This window comes from Momordica charantia, assembly GCF_013281855.1.
Source record: "Momordica charantia cultivar OHB3-1 chromosome 5 unlocalized genomic scaffold, Mcharantia_2.0 BLBB01000005.1, whole genome shotgun sequence".
Classification (NCBI taxonomy): domain Eukaryota; kingdom Viridiplantae; phylum Streptophyta; class Magnoliopsida; order Cucurbitales; family Cucurbitaceae; genus Momordica; species Momordica charantia.
This window is the reverse complement of record NW_028275163.1, coordinates 866,508-886,011: the sequence shown is the minus strand read 5'-3', so window position 1 is coordinate 886,011 and position 19,504 is coordinate 866,508. Positions and strand designations below refer to the sequence as shown.

At 35.7% G+C, this 19,504-nt stretch overlaps 2 protein-coding genes and 1 non-coding gene across 3 annotated transcripts; 1 reads left to right on the top strand and 2 right to left on the bottom strand.

Annotated features, from left to right (window-relative positions):
* Nucleotides 1-1,889: 1,889 nt before the first annotated feature.
* TRNAS-AGA (transfer RNA serine (anticodon AGA)) lies at nucleotides 1,890-1,971 on the bottom strand. The gene has a single exon. It is a non-coding gene; the product is annotated as a tRNA-Ser (tRNA).
* A 15-nt stretch (nucleotides 1,972-1,986) lies between these two features.
* On the top strand, nucleotides 1,987-3,568 carry LOC111024572 (Adenine nucleotide alpha hydrolases-like superfamily protein). Its single transcript, XM_022302282.2, has 2 exons — nucleotides 1,987-2,780; nucleotides 3,083-3,568. The coding sequence occupies exons 1-2, from the start codon at nucleotides 2,293-2,295 to the stop codon at nucleotides 3,246-3,248; spliced, it is 654 nt and encodes a 217-aa protein (XP_022157974.2). The 5' UTR covers nucleotides 1,987-2,292; the 3' UTR covers nucleotides 3,249-3,568.
* Nucleotides 3,569-4,502: 934 nt separating this feature from the next.
* Nucleotides 4,503-19,229, bottom strand: MSH1 (MUTL protein homolog 1). The gene is made up of 22 exons (XM_022302286.2): nucleotides 18,963-19,229; nucleotides 18,185-18,326; nucleotides 17,985-18,082; nucleotides 17,758-17,833; nucleotides 17,496-17,615; nucleotides 16,673-16,720; nucleotides 16,413-16,477; nucleotides 16,117-16,202; nucleotides 15,734-15,898; nucleotides 15,230-15,339; nucleotides 15,029-15,134; nucleotides 14,867-14,942; nucleotides 14,019-14,077; nucleotides 11,957-12,024; nucleotides 11,091-11,264; nucleotides 10,294-10,506; nucleotides 9,515-9,771; nucleotides 9,264-9,407; nucleotides 8,038-8,098; nucleotides 6,607-6,906; nucleotides 5,136-5,855; nucleotides 4,503-5,018 (listed from the first exon to the last, which is right to left on the bottom strand). Exons 1-22 carry the CDS (start codon nucleotides 19,076-19,078, stop codon nucleotides 4,788-4,790), a joined length of 3,435 nt encoding a protein of 1,144 aa, XP_022157978.2. The 5' UTR covers nucleotides 19,079-19,229; the 3' UTR covers nucleotides 4,503-4,787.
* Between the last annotated feature and the right edge of the window lie 275 nt (nucleotides 19,230-19,504).

The following is a 19,504-nucleotide window of genomic DNA, read 5'->3' as shown; positions in this document are numbered from 1 at the left end:
TTGATTTTCGAATTTTGCAATTTGAAACTTAAAAAGAATGTTAAAGGGCTTATTTAGTATGCGGATTATGTGACTTGAATAATGTAGATTCTGAAAAATAATATTTTTTATGTTTTATGATTTTAAATTTAAAAATTTAAACTGCATAATTATATTGAAACAGATTAAAACTTTGTAAATTTATTTTATTTTGGTACATAATAATTATACAAAATTTATAACATATATGTTAATAAATGAAGGGAAATAGTAATATTTTAGATTGTGTTGTACAATTATTAGGTAATTTTTCATTGAAAACATAAAATACAATCTATTTTTCATTCAAATCCCTTGTTATTAGGTAATTTTGACTGAATCAATTTTTAATTTATTAGAATGATATGTTTATAAGGGATTAGTAGGATGTTCTATTTAGAAATCATGGAAAATTAATGTTTTGGACGAGTGAATTAAGGGATTTGTGACTCACAATAATTCAAGGATTATGATAATAATTTATAGAATTAAATCTTTTATATTTAAAAAAAAAACAAATAACTATAATAAATATAAATGCAATAAATATAGATAAAATTGAAATTAAAATAAAATCCTACCTGCAGAAATCCTAAAAGTATAAAATAAACAACACTCCAAAGAAATTATCAAATCTCATTACAGTATTCAAATTTGCATATTCACTTTTTATCTTTTAAATTACTTTATTTTATTTTAATTTGTTGAATTCTACATTTTATTTAACTGATTGCGTGTTTTTTTTACGAGTAATGCTCCTCTTGCTTATTTTGATAATTTTAGGAAACACAATTTTAGAAATCTATTTATTTTCTATAGGTTATTTTTAGTACTATACTTATTTTGTCCGGGTTTTATTGATAAATGGGGCCCACATTAGTTTAGTATATAGTTGGCGGTGCTTTTTATTATTATTATTTTTTTGAAAGTTACGTTAGAATTATTATGGTGTATGAAAATTATTTCATTAAAAATTGAAAATGACTTGAAAGTAACTGTTTGATTTAAAAGGTTTGTGCTTCAAAAGATATTCCGTGGTCCAGTTTCACCCTATGTTTAGGGATGATTGTAAAAACTAAAAAGTTAATGAAACCTTGGGTGAAATTTGAATTTTTTTTTTTTTTTTTTTTACCTTTTTTTAGTCAAAGGGAAAAAAAAGAGAGGGCGGAGGCGAGAGTTTGGAGGAATATAAAATGGGATGGAAGGAAAAAAATATAAAGAAAAAGGACCCGACACCATTTTTAAAGTAAAAGAGAAAATTAAAGAAGGAACTCCTTTTCAAGCAAAGAAATGACAAATAAAGAAAAAAGTTTAAACCTTCGTCCTTACCTTTTTTTTTTTTTTAAATTTTAAAATTACACTTCATTTGCTAAATTTTAAAAGTTAAGAGAGCCTTCATAAATGAGAAGATTTTGACGATTTTCTTTAGGTCCCTAAGGTTCTTTTCTTGCAATTTCCCTTGTCCTTTTCTCCTTCACGTACGTATAGCAAGACAAAGAAAAGAAATGGTATCCCTGTGGTAGGATTGCGATGAGTTGGAGTCACCTTTGTCGGTGCTGTCGACTTGTTAACCGATGCTAGATTTTGAACCTCTTCAGTATAGACGGGTATGACTCAATGTTCAACATTTTGTTTATGAGGACGATACGTAAAGAATTTAACAATTCACCTACCACTTCAAAGCACTTTGTATTTTGGTTTTGAATTTCTAGGAGCTTTCAAGTCAGAAACTCAAACCAGTGCAAACTTATGTTAAGGTTTTGTAAATAAGAATCCAATGGTTCATTTTTCTGAGAGTAGAATAACTACAGTAAAAAAATTAAAAAATAAATGCAGCAAAGTGAATTAAAAAATATTTATAAAAAAAAAGGCGTGAGCGGCAGGATTCGAACCTGCGCGGGCAGAGCCCACATGATTTCTAGTCATGCCCGATAACCACTCCGGCACGCCCACAGGGATTGAGGAAGAGAACTGAAACAAATTAGAAATGAAGTTTGGCGTGCAATAACAGTGGATGGGATTTTGGGGGAAGAGCTTGAAGATCGGGCGACAATGGAGAGAAGGCGTTGACCGAATCCGAAGGAAGTCCAAAAATGGGGGCAGAGGAATTTGTTAATATAGTTGTGCTTTGAAACCAACCAAAAGCAAAATGACCACCTCATATTGCTTCCCACTTGTGCCTTTCTTAATCCTTCAAAACGCTCCCCTTCTTGCGGTTCTTGATTTCACCCCACCGGCTGCTGTTGATGGTAGCATCGCCGCCGGACGCCAGCCATGGGAGGAGGCCGGATCACTGCGGGGGCTCCTGCAAGGAAGGTCATGGTCGTCGTCGACCCCACCCGCGAGTCCGCCGCCGCGCTCCAGTACACCATTTCCCATGCCCTAATTGACAACGACCAGGTCATTCTCCTCCACGTCGACAACCCTAATTCCTGGAAGAACGCCATCTCCACCTTCCTCAAGAGGCCCAACGGCGGCTCCGCGTCCGACGGCGGCGGCGGAGGAGGTGGAGGAGGAGCGGGAGGAGCAGGAGGAGGAGGAGGCGGCGGCGGGACCGGAGGAGGAGGAGGAGGAGAGGTGGATTTTCTGGAGGAGATGAAGAAGGCCTGCAAGATTGCTCATCCGAAGCTGGACGTCCGGACGGTGAGGGTGGAATTGGAAGGCAGAGACAAAGCCACCATGATTATGGCTCAAACCAAGGCTCTGGGTATTGATCTGCTAGTCATAGGGCAGAGGCGAAGTCTCTCCACAGCAATCTTAGGGTTTGTCTTCTTCCCCTTCTTCAATCAATCAAATCCCATAATCATCATCTTTTGTGCTAACACACAATTATTTACATTTTCATATGGTTTTTAATCCTCATCCATATATTGATACCAAAAGAATCACAATGACAAGAATGATGGAACACATTTCGAAGTTTATATGTTGCAATATCCTTAATATGTGTGTTAACATGCTGGGTGCTGCTCAGATCGACAACATTTAAACCATTTTGAGATCTGTGATGTTCTGTTGTTGAGAATATTTCAAGTTTTTTGTTTGTGTTGTTTATCGTGCGCAGATATAGACGAGCAGGAGGGGCAATGAAAGGGGCAAAAATGTTGGACACGGCAGAGTATTTGATCGAAAACAGCAAGTGCACTTGTGTTGCTGTACAAAGGAAGGGTCAAAATGCAGGCTATCTTTTGAACACCAAAACCCACAGAAACTTCTGGCTCTTGGCTTGATCATCAACCCTTCACCATCTTCCATTTCCCATTTCCCATTTCTCCACAACCTCCCATTACCATTCCATTTTTAAATACATCTCTCTCCCTTTGAACAAACTCATTGTCTTTTCTTTTTGGCTCACTTTCCCCCATTGAGATCAATTGCAAGCTCACCCACTTGAATTTGTTGATTCATCTCTAGGCTTGCCTTGCCTTGCCCTGGCTTGGCTTGAATTTGGTGTCACCCTCTTTTTCTTTCTTTGCAGGCAGTGCATCATCATTTGTTTGTATATACTTTTGGACCCACATATTTATCCAACTGAAAATGAGTTACTCCACTCTCCTTTCCTTTTTGTCCATGTTGTAACTTGTTTGGATGAGTCGGTTTAATCTTGTAGTTTCATTTGGTTGAACTTTAATTTCAATAAGTGGTGAAATTAATTCTCTTCTCAACACCCAACTTAGAAAATTGTCCAAACCCCAACTTAATATAATTCGACAAAAAGGAAAAACAAGACCCAACAACCATAAAGTTCAGTTTCATATGGTCACAAAAATGCCCACTTGAAATCTTCAAATTTTGCAACGATTCAGCTGGAAGAAGTTGTCTATTTCACCACTTATCCAAGTTCACGATTCAATCTGATCGAAACTAAACTTTGAAGATTAGATTTGACTAGTTTAGATGAGTACAAGAGAGGAAAGGAAAAAAATGAAGAAGAAAAATTTCCTCCCTTTTTTCATCATTGTGTAAAATTATATTCAATAAGAAAATGTTTTAAAGTTCATAACCAATCCGAACATAGTTGGATAAGGTATTTATTACCATCCAAAAAAGTCGATGGTTCAATCTCTCATTGTGATAGTTGCTTAACTAAAAACATTAGTTCCAAACATCGATGATCTTATAAAGCGAGAAACAAAATCAAATCGAAGAAATTACGACATTAAACCAAAGACATTACTTAACAAGGTCATTTCTATTTTAGGATGAGCATTTTTCATCCGGATTAAATAAATGAATAAAAAGATAAGAAAAATAGAATGAAATGTTTTTTATTATTATTAATATGGCAAGTTCATTAGTTGTATAATTGTATTGACCTTTTTAGAGTATATTCAATTGATAATTATGTTGAGTAATTTAACTTTTTACAAATAAATATCACTAATTGCATTGAAAGCACACTAGTCATCAATTATTTTGAAAGCAAAAACAAACAAAAAAAAAGCATTCTCATCTGACCAACCTTGTCCAGCAAATAAATAAAGTGAAGCAAAGGAATAGAAGCTGAGCAGAATGAAAATAATGTAAGTTGTACAATACAACAATATACAATTTCCTGCATCAAAATTTTAATCTCATCTGCTGGAGTAAATTATAAAGTTACAACTGCAGAGGATTAACAAAAAGGAAACTGCAGCCTGAGTTCATTCTAGTACAACTTGTCATTTCTTGAATCTATAATATACAATCATCAGGAGCATCGCTGACTTTTCGCTTTCATCAGATTGCCTGACCAATTTATATGACATACTAAAACAAAGATTGTTGAATCATGAACAGACAGTCACATTATTTGATAAGAGATTGGATGTCCCGAAATTTCGATGCTTTCCATCAGCAACATTTGTTAGTTGAAAGCCATGATCAGGAAGCCGATTGATGAGAAGCGTTTCGAGTTGGCAAGCCAAGCTCTTCCCCGGGACCATGAAGTAAAGGAATGAGGCATCCCGCATTCCTTCTTTCAAACGATGTGAATGGACTCGACCCTCCAGATCATCAGTCTGAGACAGGAGAGGGAGATGGCATATAAATTCCAGAAATGAATCCAGGGCACATGCACCAAAGTTTCCTACACAAATGACAAGCTTGAAAGAACATTAACAAAATAACAGGCATACCTGTCCAACATAGAGTTTACAGTCCGGTCTAAGAATTACATAAACGCTCGAAGCACCAATCGTCGATGGAGGTGGCTTCTCTCTGATATCAATCAGGACACACTGAATTTCAGCAACTTTTGATGTGTTTTTATCCTTATGGTACTCTATCAGCTTCTTTTGGCATATTGCAGTAATAGCAGCCTCAATTTTCTTCCACAAGACCCCTGTTTTATCATTTGTCTCTGTTTTTTGCTGGCCACCTCTTGACTGGGGAGGGGATTTTCCATTGCCATTAAGACTTGCGTGAGAAGAAACAAAAAAGTTCAAATCCGTCTTCTCTTTTCCTGAAATCCCTTCTTTAGCATAATTTGAGAGATACAAGTCTTCAGCTCTCTGAATTATATCTTCAGGGATTCCTTCCTTCTTTGCTGTTTCAAACGCAAGGCTCTCTCTACATATTCCATCGATCAACTTCCACGTGGGGATTGTTCGTCCATCCGCATAAACGGTTCCCATTGCTTTGTACACAGTGTTCTTGGTATCTAAAGGCAAATCAAATATTCCATGCAAGTGAGTGGAGACAATACCAAGACAACCTACTTCATCAAGAGCTTCAATAATGCTCCCAGCAATACAAGTGCCTTTTGCGGTTTCTGTTCCACGACAAATTTCATCTATAAGTACAAGACTTCTTTCCGATACTCTACTGACAATGGATCTCATCTCCGACATTTCGACCTGAGATGCATAACAAGATGCCTTTACTGAACAGTATTATAAATAGCCTCAGATGCAAGTCTTGCCAAACTTTTGATGCTTGACATGATAAAGAACAAGCCAGGACTGACAAAACTCAAATCAAAAGGATCATGTCAATCCCAAGCAATTGAGATCCATAAATTTATCACTTCTATTTAAAGCACACACTGAACAAACTCAAAAACAACATTTCTTAAATCAATGTAAATTTTTTCCAGTCTTTATCTCGATAAAAAATACAAACAGAAAGATCTTAGGTAACTTTGGTCTAAAAGAATTATGCCAACCATAAATAAAGCAGATAAAAGACTATTGTATTTTCTTGTACTTAATTAGTAATTACTATACTCTGTCACAAAGGAGATTCTAAAATCACAAACAGTAGAAATTCTCCATACCCGTTTCTTATTACTCATGCCAGCAAGTCACCGAAAATTTCAAAGGCAGTGATGCAAGAAATGAAATTTTGAACCTGTTTAGTCTCTAAATGTCCTAATGTCAGAAAACATGAGACCAAGATGACCGTACGGTTGGGAAACACAACATCAAGTTATTAGCTTCATGGATAATAAGAAAGCTAAAGTGAGTCATATAGGTCCTTGGTATATATTTCTGTGCATAGGTTGCTTATGATTTAATTTCCCCGTCTTTCAATTCAATTGTTGTAAAAATACCCTCTTCAATGAAACGTTGTTTCTTCATACGTACAACATTCAAATGGCTGAGTCACCTGAAAAGAACTTTTTCCATCGGCAGGACTATCATAAGATTTCATATGTAGCATAATTGAATCGAAGTATGGAATCAGGGCCGACTCTGCTGGCACCATAAATCCACATATCCCAAGCAAAGCAGCAGCACAAATGGATCGAAGCAAACTAGACTTTCCACCCCCATTTGGACCGGTCAAAAGAAATAATGATTCCATCTCAATAGTATTCTGCACGGCATTGCCTTCTACGACATCGAACCAATAGGGTGATAGTCCAACTAGCTTCATCCCAACTTTCTCCTCCGATGATTTCATTCCCTGCATTCAAAAATGGAAAACTACTCAAACAAAGTATAAAGACAAATATTTATGCAGATAGTTTTTTTCGAACCGGGAGTCGGAGCTTTGCTCCCCTATACCCAGAGGCACCCGCACCCGCCCCAAGAGCCAAACCTAGGAGATATCAAGGGTTTTTGGTATTAAGCTCACCAGAAGATTCGAATTTCAGACCTCTAAGCCAAATGACCAAGAGACCTCAAGCTTGTGCTAACTGGACTGTCCCTTGGGGGCATTTCTGCCGGTAGTAGGATAAAAGAATGATGCATATTTCAACAAAGAAATTTTTATGCTGGCCCAGAAAACTAAAAGCATTCCATGCGATCAAACTAAAAACATGAAAAACAAATGGATCCTTTATTTATGTGGCCGCTATTAATAAGGTAATCCAAATTCAAGAATAGTTGAGTTGATCATAGCATTCAAGAGGTAAAGAACTCTTATTTATGACTTACAAGTGAATACGCAAGTTATTAAGAAAAAGGGATTCCACCGCGTTAACTGGAATATAATCTCATCATTAATGGAATCAAACATGCTCTCAGACTGGGAATATTAAAAAAGAAAAAAAGGAACGAATTCTAGCAGGCCAAATGTTAGTGGAGGCACTTCAAGAGAAGGAATACTTCATTACTTAGAATACCTCACTTGCAAAAACAATAAATGAGGAATTTGGGCAACACGAAAATCATTGTTCTTATAGTACTTTGAGTTGTTGTAGCCAAATATCATGACAAGTGGACCCATATTTCGTTTAGATCACTATTCTCCAAAGAACTTTATCATAGTGATATTTCCAAGTCCTTTTAGCAAGAACAAGTCCTTTGCTTCAGATTGCTTATAGGCTATACTCCTGTCCACGGGGAGCTTGACTTTGTTCCAGTTAGCCAAATGGCAGCCACTGTTACTTTATGTTCTTTCCTACAAGTCCCTGAAGGATTTCTCCAAATAACTAGCCACTTAATAGGGCATGAACACAACCTAGATAAGACTTCAGACCCTAAACCTGTAAACCATATCAACTACTAATAATGATTCACTAAACCACATAGCATAGAGAAAATGACAGCAAGGATATATGAGAAGCCGGAATATTGGTATACTAATGAGTACCTTGGACCTATCATTGGGTGCCGTAAGTGTAGGAAAAACCCATTTCCTCCTCCTCCCTTCACTACAAGATATTAAGAAAAAGACATATCAGGAATCAGGACTCGTTGAATATACACGTCTATCAGAAAAGAAATGGGAAGTTCCAGAAGCATATTAAGATTGAAATTTTAGAGAATGAGTATCTATAGCATGATGGTGGTTGCTCATTACGCTACAAAAAGTAAATATAGACTTAACTCTCCATGTTAGTTCAGACTAACTAATAACCAGAAGAAATTATAAGGAGATACGTCACCATCAAGAAAAAGTTTATTAACCGAACCAAAGAAAACCAAACATTATAGATATCTCATCGAGTGGTAAACAATAAACATAGAAATCTCATTTAAAGACAGAAGAAAACTATTAAATAGACTAAAAAAGTTCAAGTTGGTAGGTTGAGATATATTTGACCTTTTCAATATATTTTCCACACTTACCCAAGTTTATCCCCTAATGCAGACAATTAACTATGAACAAGATACAAACTTTTCATTGAATGTATGAAAAGGAACAGAATTGTTGAATGACACAAATTTCCAAAGGAGTGAGAGAGAAATCTAAAAGAGACAAGCTTCCTAAGCAGACTATTAACATGAAATAGATTTTAAATAAAATGGCAAAAGTTTGAACTCAATATAATTCTGTTAAAATTAATACAAGATCCAAAAGTTTCATTAAATCACCCATTAGACCCAAAAACATAATACTGTGAGATTAAAGTAAATTAAACCATTTAATATATTTTCATAAGAACTATATTAATGATTATGATTCCCAAAACAGCTGTCAGTCCAAACATCAAATAAAATCTTCGTGGATTTTAGAATGACAATCAACACCTTCGAAAATTTCTGGTAAACTAACTAGCTCAAAGCTTCTGAGAAGACTGTGTCACATTGCGTGTACACATATGGTTGAACTCTTCTAAAACCTTGGTAAACTTAATTACAAGTTCAACATTGCCTTATCTTCGTTTGATCGCTTACCGAGACAATTTGTATCATAGAGTTTATTTAGAATACAGCCTACTCAGCTTCTTAGAAAGATTTCTTGTTCTTCTTTCCATTCTTTTTTTTAACTTTGTAGGCTCATATTGTATGCATTGCGTCTATGAAACAGCACATAAGGATCCTCATTTCTATAAACAATAAAAATAAAGGATGCTGGAAGCAATTAGACTCAACCTCACGTGAGCAAATAATGCCTTGGAAATAATGAGTAACATGGAAGCAAAGATAAGGATGTTAATTTTAGCTAGCAATTCAGAAGAAAGTTGTCTCAGCAATTCCACTACTCTTGCTTTTGCTTTGGCATTGGCCTCTTGATACCTGAAGAGGAAAATAAATTTGTTCACTATTTAATCACCAAAAAATGAAAATATGATCAGATAAGAGAGAATTTTCAAGAAGGGTATTATTATAAACAAACTGCATACCTTGTTAAAGCATCCTCCACCTTATTTGTGGTAAACCACTCCTCCCCAACCTTTTTTCCCTTTGAATCAAAAGCAGGTTTCAATTGTTTAATTTCTTCTTCTCCAGGACTTCCAGCCCATACAGCTGGTGCAAACCGTCTTCCTTTGAACCAGACAGATTGCTGCTCCCGAGCATACAATATTTCTCCCTTTGGACCTCCCAGCGGTGCTGTAGTAGCCTTGATTCTTGCAATGATTGGCGCAAAATCTTCAGTGACCTGTAATAAAATTAAATGACCATGGTAAAATTAACTAGATAGTCACACCGTGCATGTATGATACAAAGCCTAAAGACAAGTGTAGGAAAGACATGCAATGAACACAAGTTAGTAGAACTAAAGCTCTGAGAGAAAAAAAAGATAATAACAAGAACATTTAGGCATCATGCATCATGCAAGAATTTAGTCAAAGCTCAAGTGATTTTTCTATAAAATCTACAATGAGGTACTGAAGGCAGGATGGCGACGGGCAAATACAAGCACATTGCCAATAATAGCTGTAAATCTACGGATGCCAAAGGCCCCAAATAATTTAATATTCCTTTATAAAAATTCTCTAATTATATAAAAAAAAATGTATAAAGATATACAACCCAAAATTGAAAAAAATTATCCATGAATCGGCATCACCTTGCATAATTATTAAAGGAGGCAAATATGCTGTGAAATCTAGAAGCTACTATACATGTAAAATTATCTAATCACAAATGGCGATGGGCAAATTGAGTCTTGGAAACATACTGCAAGGGATAGTGCTTCAGCTGCCCTTTCCACTTCTTTATATACTTCTTCAATGTGAATCTTCTTCACACGCCCTTTCCAAGAAGATTCCATATCCTCAAAAAAATCATTGGGAATGATAGAATAAGAACTGATTTTCTGATCGCTTTCACTTTCACTCTCCAGAAAAATCATTTCGCCCACTCTACTGGAAGCCCATTCACATTCGTTGACCTAAATAAAAACAATGAAACCAATTGTAATGATTAAAGAATGACTCTTTTATTAACAGTACCAATTCCAATTCCCGCTAAAAGGGAAGTAACCTACTGACTAAGCAGAACCTGGAGTTTAATGTAGGACACTTACAGGTTGGAGAAAAGATAAATAAATAAATTCCATGAATATTTGACGTTCAAGTAAGCAGCTAGGATAGCTATCATGATTTTTTAGCTACTGATCATAGGTTAGAAAATTAAACTTAGTTGACAAACAAAAAATTACAAAAGACGAACAAAGGAAGTCGTGTGAAATGCTCGAGAATTTTACACATCATTTTTCTATTTAGCACTAATGACAGTGAATTAAAAGTGGAACCATGCTATAAGGCAACACAAAATTCTTTCTAAGCATACAAATGTAAATAAATAAATAACATATTTTCATAATCGCTATTGATTAACCAGGGGGCCATCTTTTCCAGCGTGGCTAAGCAAATTCTTTTGTTAAAATTACAGTTAAGAAATTTATACCAGCAAAGGAAAATAGTTGTCAAGAATGGTGGGAGAATAAATAGAACAAAATTAATTGCTGCTTACAAACGTATCAAAGTTAGTTTTCAACCCAGTTGCCACAGATGTAGGATCCATCAATAATTTCAGGATATTGTTTAGCTCGCAATTTCTATGCATGTGTAATATTTCATCAAGTACATTCTTCATTCTACAGAATTCAATATGATTGGCCTCCCTCATTTCCAATAACTTCACAAGCTGCAAAACATATAGATACGAGTCAAACAAATTTATGCGATGGTCTATGCCTCAATCAGAAAGAACAAAACTGGGTGATGATTTTGGTAGTGTATTCAACATGAAACCAGAGAATTTACAAAATCTGAAGGAAATTTATAAGTCCTGCATTCTCTCCCAATTCAAAGATAAATTCTCAATACCCCAATCCTTCTCCATAACCCAATCAGTTTCACATCTTCACCAGCAATTTCTACATAGTTAACGTGCCATTTGAAGGCCATTGGCCCCAATCTAACGACTCAATCAACAAACTGATGCAAACAAAACTACTTTTCCTCCTGTTTATTCTCAGTCCTATTATCAGCCTATCACTTTCTCCTCACATATGTCAATGCACCACTCGTCTCATTATACAGATTCATAAACTAGCAAGACATAGAAATAGATATATAATAAAAGCTCTTAATAGGAAGAAAATATAAATAGAAGCATGGACCAAAGACGTGGAGAAAATTTTACAAATAATTGATTGCACACCCGCAAAAAAGAAAAGGAGGCATTTATTAAGTTGTTGGCAGTCCACACATAAAAATTAGATTGAATTATCCACGACAAATATCTGATAAAAGCAGGAAAAATAATGCTGCCCGTAGCATGTCAAGCGTATTTTAGTCAAACAGTCCAACATCCACAATAAAAATGGATTAAACCTTTGCTGGCGGAAAGCAAGTGAAGTCTGGAATTGCACATGTAACATTGCTCATAAGCCTGCATGTTGCTGGCCAGAAAATAGGATTAAGACAACGTTTTAAGGGATTTCAAACAGAAATAACTGAGTAGAATTGCAAATGAAACTGCAAAGAGTATTCTGGAAATTCATGTTAGTTAGCATGTTCCATGCAGATTTGGCTAACTCTAGAATGGCAGTAGATTAAAATTGAATCTGCATAGAATTCCACCCCATAACTATGTATACTTAAGGGAGGAGAATAGTTTAACAAATTCTAAATATTCCAATCTTGCACCCCCAAACATCAATGTAGGACCTTAAGTCGTTAGCATCCTAGCTTAGGCTGTTATTCGTCAAACATGGACCAAATAAACAGCTTAAATGCAAAAAAGAAAAGATTTAACAGCATTTTTATCAAGTCTATACATCACTCAATAAATTAAAATTCTCATCTCTACTGTTCATTCTAAAATAGATAGACATGGAAAACTTTGCAGAAACATAGAAAAAATACATGGAATCTGTAGAGACTAAGGTTGGAGAGAATCCAATGTTCTATATTCTCATTATTAAAGTCTATATATATAGACAAATATACAAGGTTGACCTAATCCTATAAGGAGAAGGTAAAGGACAAATTAATATTAATACAAAAATATAAAATATACTAATATATACTCTAACACTCCCCCTCAAGTTGGTGCATATATGTTAATCATGCCCAACTTGTTAGACAAATAATCTATTTGTGCTTCATTCAACTTGTGTTCTGTGATTTTTGATATCATTGGGATCACCTCATAAGTTACGATTGATTTCTTCTCAGCCATAACAAACAAGCGAACTTATTTGAACAAAACAACAGAACCAGACCAAACCACCCGAACCAAACAAAACAGATGAATCAAACGGTTGGAACCAAACCGGATTAGGTATTTTCTGAAACCAGGAACCCCAAGTGCTCCCCCACGACAACCAGAGGGGTAAAGGCGATTGGCGGTCACGGAAGCGCACCGCGACGAAGGTGCGAAGGACAGCGAGACGAAACCCACGAATAGCAATTGGAAAAATAACTGGCAAATCAGCAAACGGCGGCGGTGGTCGGCGGCGGCGGCGGTGATCGGCGACGACGGCGGTGGGCGGCGGCGGCGAGTGTTGGATAGCAATGAACAAAAACCCTAAGGCACAAAACCCTAATGGGTGCAAAACTCTAGTGGGTGCAAAACCCTAATGGGCATCAAAACCCTAACGGGCACAAAACCCTAATGGGCACAAAACCTAGAAACCTAGAGCTCTGATACCATGTAGAGACTAAGGTTGGAGAGAATCCAATGTTCTATATTCTCATTATTAAAGTCTATATATATAGACAAATATACAAGGTTGATCTAATCCTATAAGGAGAAGGTAAAGGACAAATTAATATTAATACAAAAATATAAAATATACTAATATATACTCTAACAGAATCCAACCATCCACACACAAATTTGCTCATCTTTGAAGAAATTTTAGCTAAAAATAGCATGATAAACTAAGCAACAGTTTGTCTCAGTGAAAAGACTGCAAACTGTTATTTCTATTCTGACAACAAATATAATTATGAATTCCTTAATAAATATTGACAAATAGTTCGTGGCAGCTCATGATAAGAAAAGAGCCCAAAAAAATCTCATTAAGATGATTCAAAAACAAAATCATATTCTTTCAAAGTCTATTTACGAATATAAACTAAATCCAACACCGGTATAGAATGGCTGACCAAGTTCTAAGAGAGGATCAACCAGAATTATGACTTCTACCAGTGAAGTTATATTTGAGCTCAGTCTCCTAGGAACAAAGAAACAAGATCAAGAATATGATGGCATTTCCTTTTTAATAAGAAACAAAGCCATATAACTGTATCGACGGATAGAAACCTGGAATAAGAAATGAAAGGACGGCTACGTGATGCTAAAAACCAGAGTAAGAAATGTCATCCCACTAAATGCAGACTAAAAACAAACAAGATAGGGAAAAGGGGGATTTATAAGGAGAATCACCTTGAATAGTAGTCGCAATCTCATTCGAAGGAGGATTGAGAAGAAGATCCCTAGTATACCTGCAAAAGAAACTACCAGTAAAGCTACAATTTCTTTTGTATGGGAAATAACCACAATTGTTATAACTCAGCAGTACATTCAACATGTCAAGCACCTCTTACAACAAGCAAGAAGAATCAGACTTGGTCAACAAGTGCACCTAGGAACACAATGATCATAACCCAAATGTTACATGATGCGTTTAACTTATTCCAACTCTTCTAACATATAAAAATTAATATTTTGAGACTAAAAGGACTCGTAATTAAAAGTAATCTCCATTATGAATTACTTAAAAATAAAAGTAAAACCAGCAAATTATAACTGGATGATAAATGGAAACAACTCTCTTGAAGACAATCTTTAAAAAAAAAAAAACATTAATTTGTTTTGACGACGAGAAAAAACTTTCTGGAATAAGGGAAAGATTAAAAACAAGTTTCCGAAACAAATAAGCTTAGTGAAAAGACACATGGTTTGCATTTAAGAACTAAAAAAGAAGATACCTCCTGATAAAATAACTGGACTAACCAAAGACTAACACAGTAGTTGAATGCATGCTTTCCATGAAAATATACGTGTATGTGTGTGTGAGCATGGTTCAAAAGACTGAAATTATGTCTGTGGCTATGGTTGATAATGCCTCCCATCCACCCATGCCAGCTCACGGGAATTAACAAACAAAAAACTGGGAAAAAGAATAGTTACAAATCTAAAATGTAAAATGTTCAAAGAACAAAGAAGAAGCAGTCAAGCAAAATTGTCAGTAGACAACTATCTCAACAGCAATTAAAATAGTTCCCACTCACAATGCAGGAAGGCCAGCACAATTTGATGGAAGCAACACCCTCAACAAACAAGGTATTCCCTCTGTTGGTATGGCACCTATATGAATTCCATGTATGAACATGCAGCTTGGCATCATTTAAAATTGTTTTTACTTTTTTGGATCCAAGTGGAATAAAACTAACCAATTTGTGTTGCAGTTCCTAGTGTTAATGGATGTGGCCTATTCTCTGATGATATTGTTACATTCCTAAATGTAACTTCATCATCAAGGCCATAAAGCTCTTTGACCTGTGAATGAACAGAAAACAAAGTAAATTAACATCGTAACAACTAAAAAGTCAGGCTATGCTATTGACAGAAATAAAATAAATGCAAATGCAGACCTTTGACAAAAGATCAGTAACAGGATTCCCATTGAACCATTCAAAGTGTCTGGAATTACATTCTCCCCATAGCCGGCCACCCTCACCAAATTCACCCCAGCGAAAAGTGCCTATAAGAAGCCTCCCATGAAGTTACAAGTTTGTGCATGACATTAAAGAGAAGATTAAATTTCTTTAAATGGCACAGATACACCATAACACCAGCATACTTCTTCCAAACATCTATCACCAAGATTCACATTATGCTATACAGTACAGAAAACAAAGAGAAGTATGCTGGAACCTTTGGTATAACTTCAATCAAAATTATGCTACAAAGTACAGTAAACAAATTTTTGGCACAGATACAGCAGAAAACTTCTTCCAAGCATCTGTTACTAAATATGATGAATAAGTATATTAACAACAACCTCTAGTTATGGCTTAAATCAAAGATGAGAATCGCATAAATATTAAAAAAAAAAGAGAGAGAGAGTCCTACATATTCAAACAAACCATACAAACCTGAGGAGTTATTCCTTAATGAAGTGTGAAGAAACAAATGATGATATTGACAAGTGCGCAGTTTAGTAACCAAGGCCTCCTCTGTCAAACCATCCTCTGATGAAAATGTCTTCATGGTCTCTAGGACAAAGCTTATGCAGTAGCCCCTTGCAGATCGAGATATTCCTATGTGTTGTAAGCAACAAAAGTAACAATGAGCTCATAAGAGTCAGATTATTAAAATTTCAAAAACGAATAATTACATCAGGATGTACTAGATCCATACAAGAAAAAACTTTCACAAAACAACACAAGAAAAAGTTCATCATATTAATTACAGGAAAGAATATTAGTCCATGCAAAATATCTTACTAAATAATACTTGAATGTACTAAATCACCTACCAACCACAGGCATAGGTTCTGGGAAGTCAAGATCGTGATCAACTCCAACAAGCCCAAACACATAAGGACTGCCTGGGTGTGCATGCCTGTGTACAGACAAACTCATTGGGGTCTTAGTCCAGTATGTGCAGTGTAAGCATTATACTTATCTTCTTCTTCTTCCTCTTTCATTGACAATTGAAACTTCCTTGTTAACAAGTGCTTGAGTACCATTTCACAAAATTACTGGATAGCACAAGCAGTAATGTAAAACTTAAAATTTTAATGAAAATTTCCAAGTTAATACATGAATTTACCCAGATATAAAACGTCCTTTGCGAGAACGAGCCTGCATTGGGCCCTGAACTTCTTCCACTATGCACTACAGAGAACCAAAGTAAACAAACTGTTCAGAAGGTAATGGAACATGAATACCTATTCTAATTTATGGTGAATGGAACATTCTCAATGACATATGCTATGAGGTAACAAAAAGCAGCCTATGACAAAATCACAATCATGGTATAATTTTCAAAAGAAGACAGAAGGTAAGCATAAAATCATTACAATTGCTCACCACTGAAAACCCATTACGTGTTAGATCATCCAAAGTTTGACGAAGGTTCTGCAAAGTGATTCTTTGATTAGAACATAAACGTCCAAAAAATAAGTGCAGATTAAATCATGAAAATACTTTGCTACCAATGACATAATTGAGTCAAAAATCCATCCAGATTAATATTCTCTAGTAAGATTGAACTTCCATTGAGAAGAATGAAAGAACGTGACAAAGAAAACAATTGACAGCAAAAAAGGGGTTGGGTCCACAAAAACAGGCACCAAAACGGGTAAGAAAAACAATTTTATAATTAGGCACCTCACCTTGAGGTGTGGGTAATTAAAAAAAGGAACATTAACAAGCGAATAAGAAACAAGAGCCTTCAGAGGCATGAAATGCACCTAAAATGAAATACAAAATTACCAAGCTCAAAAGCGACCTGTTTATTGAAACACGGACTGGATGTTTGAAAATGTAACATGACAAAAACCCAAAAAAGAAAAATACTGCCCGTTGTCTTGAGGACCTTACCACAGTACTGTCATTGCAAGTATGTAAACTGAATAAAAGGATAGCGATCCCACATTCGCATCATGTCATCATCCAAAGAAAAATGGGATGTGCTTTCATTTAGCCAAGGGAAGGAATAAAAATATTTAAAATATATGGCTGTGCTGTGTGTTAATCCCAGTTATAATATAATAACGCTTTCATTTATTTGACAACGCTGAAAAGGTTTGCAAACATTCCAACATTGAAAACACATAGGGACGGTAGAAAAGGAATAATAATTTTTGCAGTTAATTGAATACATAAGATCAAATGGGAAGAAACCCAATACCACAACAGGGCAACCAGCTTTTGGAATGCTGTCCATACGCTGACCTCCAAAAGGATTTAGACCAGTATATTCAACAAGTATGCAAGCATCTATTCCAATTGCTTCGTAAAAATCTCCAACCTGTAGAGAAAGAGAGAAATAAATTGCATTATCATTAACTACAGATAACCACAAGCTCAATAAGAGAATTTTAGTTAGAACAAACATCAAAATAGGCGATTGGCTAGATAAAGATCAGGAAGCAAGAATAGAAATATCATACTCTACAAAGCAAAACTTCTCGAGGAAACTTTGCCTTGAACTGTAACATCTCCCAGTTGAGAGTTCCTTCTTTAAGACTGCAAAACAGTCAGCATCGCTGTTAGTTAATCTTAATACATAACATCTCATAAGTCCATATGAGCAAAGGGAGGCCTCTAAGCCCACAAACAGAAAAATGATATCAATACGCACATGCCACAATTAAGAAAGCCTATCTCATAAGCTCACCTCCCATTTTTCAGGTTAACATCTACACCTAGCAAATTGGAAAAGACAAGCCTCTTAACCAACTGGACAGATGATGGCTTCTTGCATGACTCCACTGTCTGCGAGTGCAAGGATAAAAATACCATGATACACAGCATCTCAACAATAATTAACGTATCAAAATAATGGCAAAATAAAATTCTTAACATAGGCCAGTTCACCTCTTTCCACCAAAAAATATGCGAAAGGAACTTATCATCCTGGACATTATTGTCATCCTTAAACTTCTTAGCAGCTTTGGTGCTTCCTCTCGAATATTTTCTACCTTTTGCAAAGTGCAATTTCTCAAGCCGTTGCCTTTCACTGTTTCGTCGGGTGAAAAAAATTCTACGCATTAGGTTAATGTTAACCAAGGTAGAAAACGCAGTAACTTCGTTCGGTGGCATTCCCAAGTTACTTATACCAACCAAAGAAGTCCCCCGTATCAAAATGATATGATAACGAAGATGTTTACAGACACAAAAGTATTTGAACCCCTTCATTCCCAGTTCAAAAAGTTCAAACGTCCTCTAAAATCAGGATACAAAATGCACACAGGGAACTCTTCCCAACGAAATCATTCTTATTAAAAAGATACAAACGGTGATTACACTACAGCTACTCATACAAAATTTTAGAAGTCCAGACACTCGTCTTTTTCTAGAAGAAGAACAAAAACCACCAAATCCCAATTCTCGTAATTGGGACAATGAGTATTTCAAAAAACAAATCATGTCAAATATGCAAAACCACCTTATCACATTTCTCGGACATAGCGCATGAGAAGGAGTAATAAAAGTTGCAAGTTTCTCAGGTGACAAAACAAAATACAAACTGCACAGCAACCCAAGATAAACCAAATGAAGAAACGGAGACCCGGATAAGAAATATGGCAGGATAGATGAAGAGCGAGAGTCCGTAATGCAAGAAACGCAACCATAGAAGAGACAAAGGCATTACAAAAACGCGGGCAAGTGAGTAGAGGAGCTGTAGTTGCACGGAGGGAAGGCAATGAGCATAGCCAGATAACGAAAACGGGGAAAAAAGACAACGTTTCGCGTCGCCACCCAGTACATAGCGGTGGATGAAAATGTTGAATCTTGTTCTTACGGAAGTTGGGGTGTTCTCCTTTCTAATGGGGAAGTTTCCAACTCCTCGTCGCCGGAACTGAAAGTGAAAACCCTGCCTTTCCGACACTTCCCGCCACAATCGAACAAAGACGTTTGTTGATGTCCAAATATATTTATATGAGAGTGGGGATTGGGGATTTTCTTTTTTTAGTACAATAATAAATGGTCATATAACCAAGTGACCATGTATCATATTTTTCGTATTTAAGTTGTAAATTTGATCAATGTAGTCAGAAAAAGTTACGTCAATGATGATATGAACCTTCGTTATAGTTTTCAACCACGGTAAGACAATATGTATAAGTTGTAAATTCGTATAAAAATTATAGATGATGAGTAATATAATTACAATATTTAAGTTGTTAAAAAAAA

What these genes read in the sequence shown, in the direction of transcription:
- LOC111024572 (XM_022302282.2), top strand. Translation starts at nt 2,293, where the DNA reads ATGGGAGGAGGCCGGATCACTGCGGGGGCTCCTGCAAGGAAGGTCATG. An exon ending in CTCTCCACAGCAATCTTAGG is followed by an intron (nt 2,781 to 3,082) that starts GTTTGTCTTCTT and finishes TATCGTGCGCAG; the next exon opens with ATATAGACGAGCAGGAGGGG.
- MSH1 (XM_022302286.2), bottom strand. Translation starts at nt 19,078, where the DNA reads ATGTACTGGGTGGCGACGCGAAACGTTGTCTTTTTTCCCCGTTTTCGT. An exon ending in ATTAAGGAATAACTCCTCAG is followed by an intron (nt 15,340 to 15,733) that starts GTTTGTATGGTT and finishes GGCTTCTTATAG; the next exon opens with GCACTTTTCGCTGGGGTGAA. An exon ending in AAACTAACTTTGATACGTTT is followed by an intron (nt 10,507 to 11,090) that starts GTAAGCAGCAAT and finishes GTTTTTATTTAG; the next exon opens with GTCAACGAATGTGAATGGGC.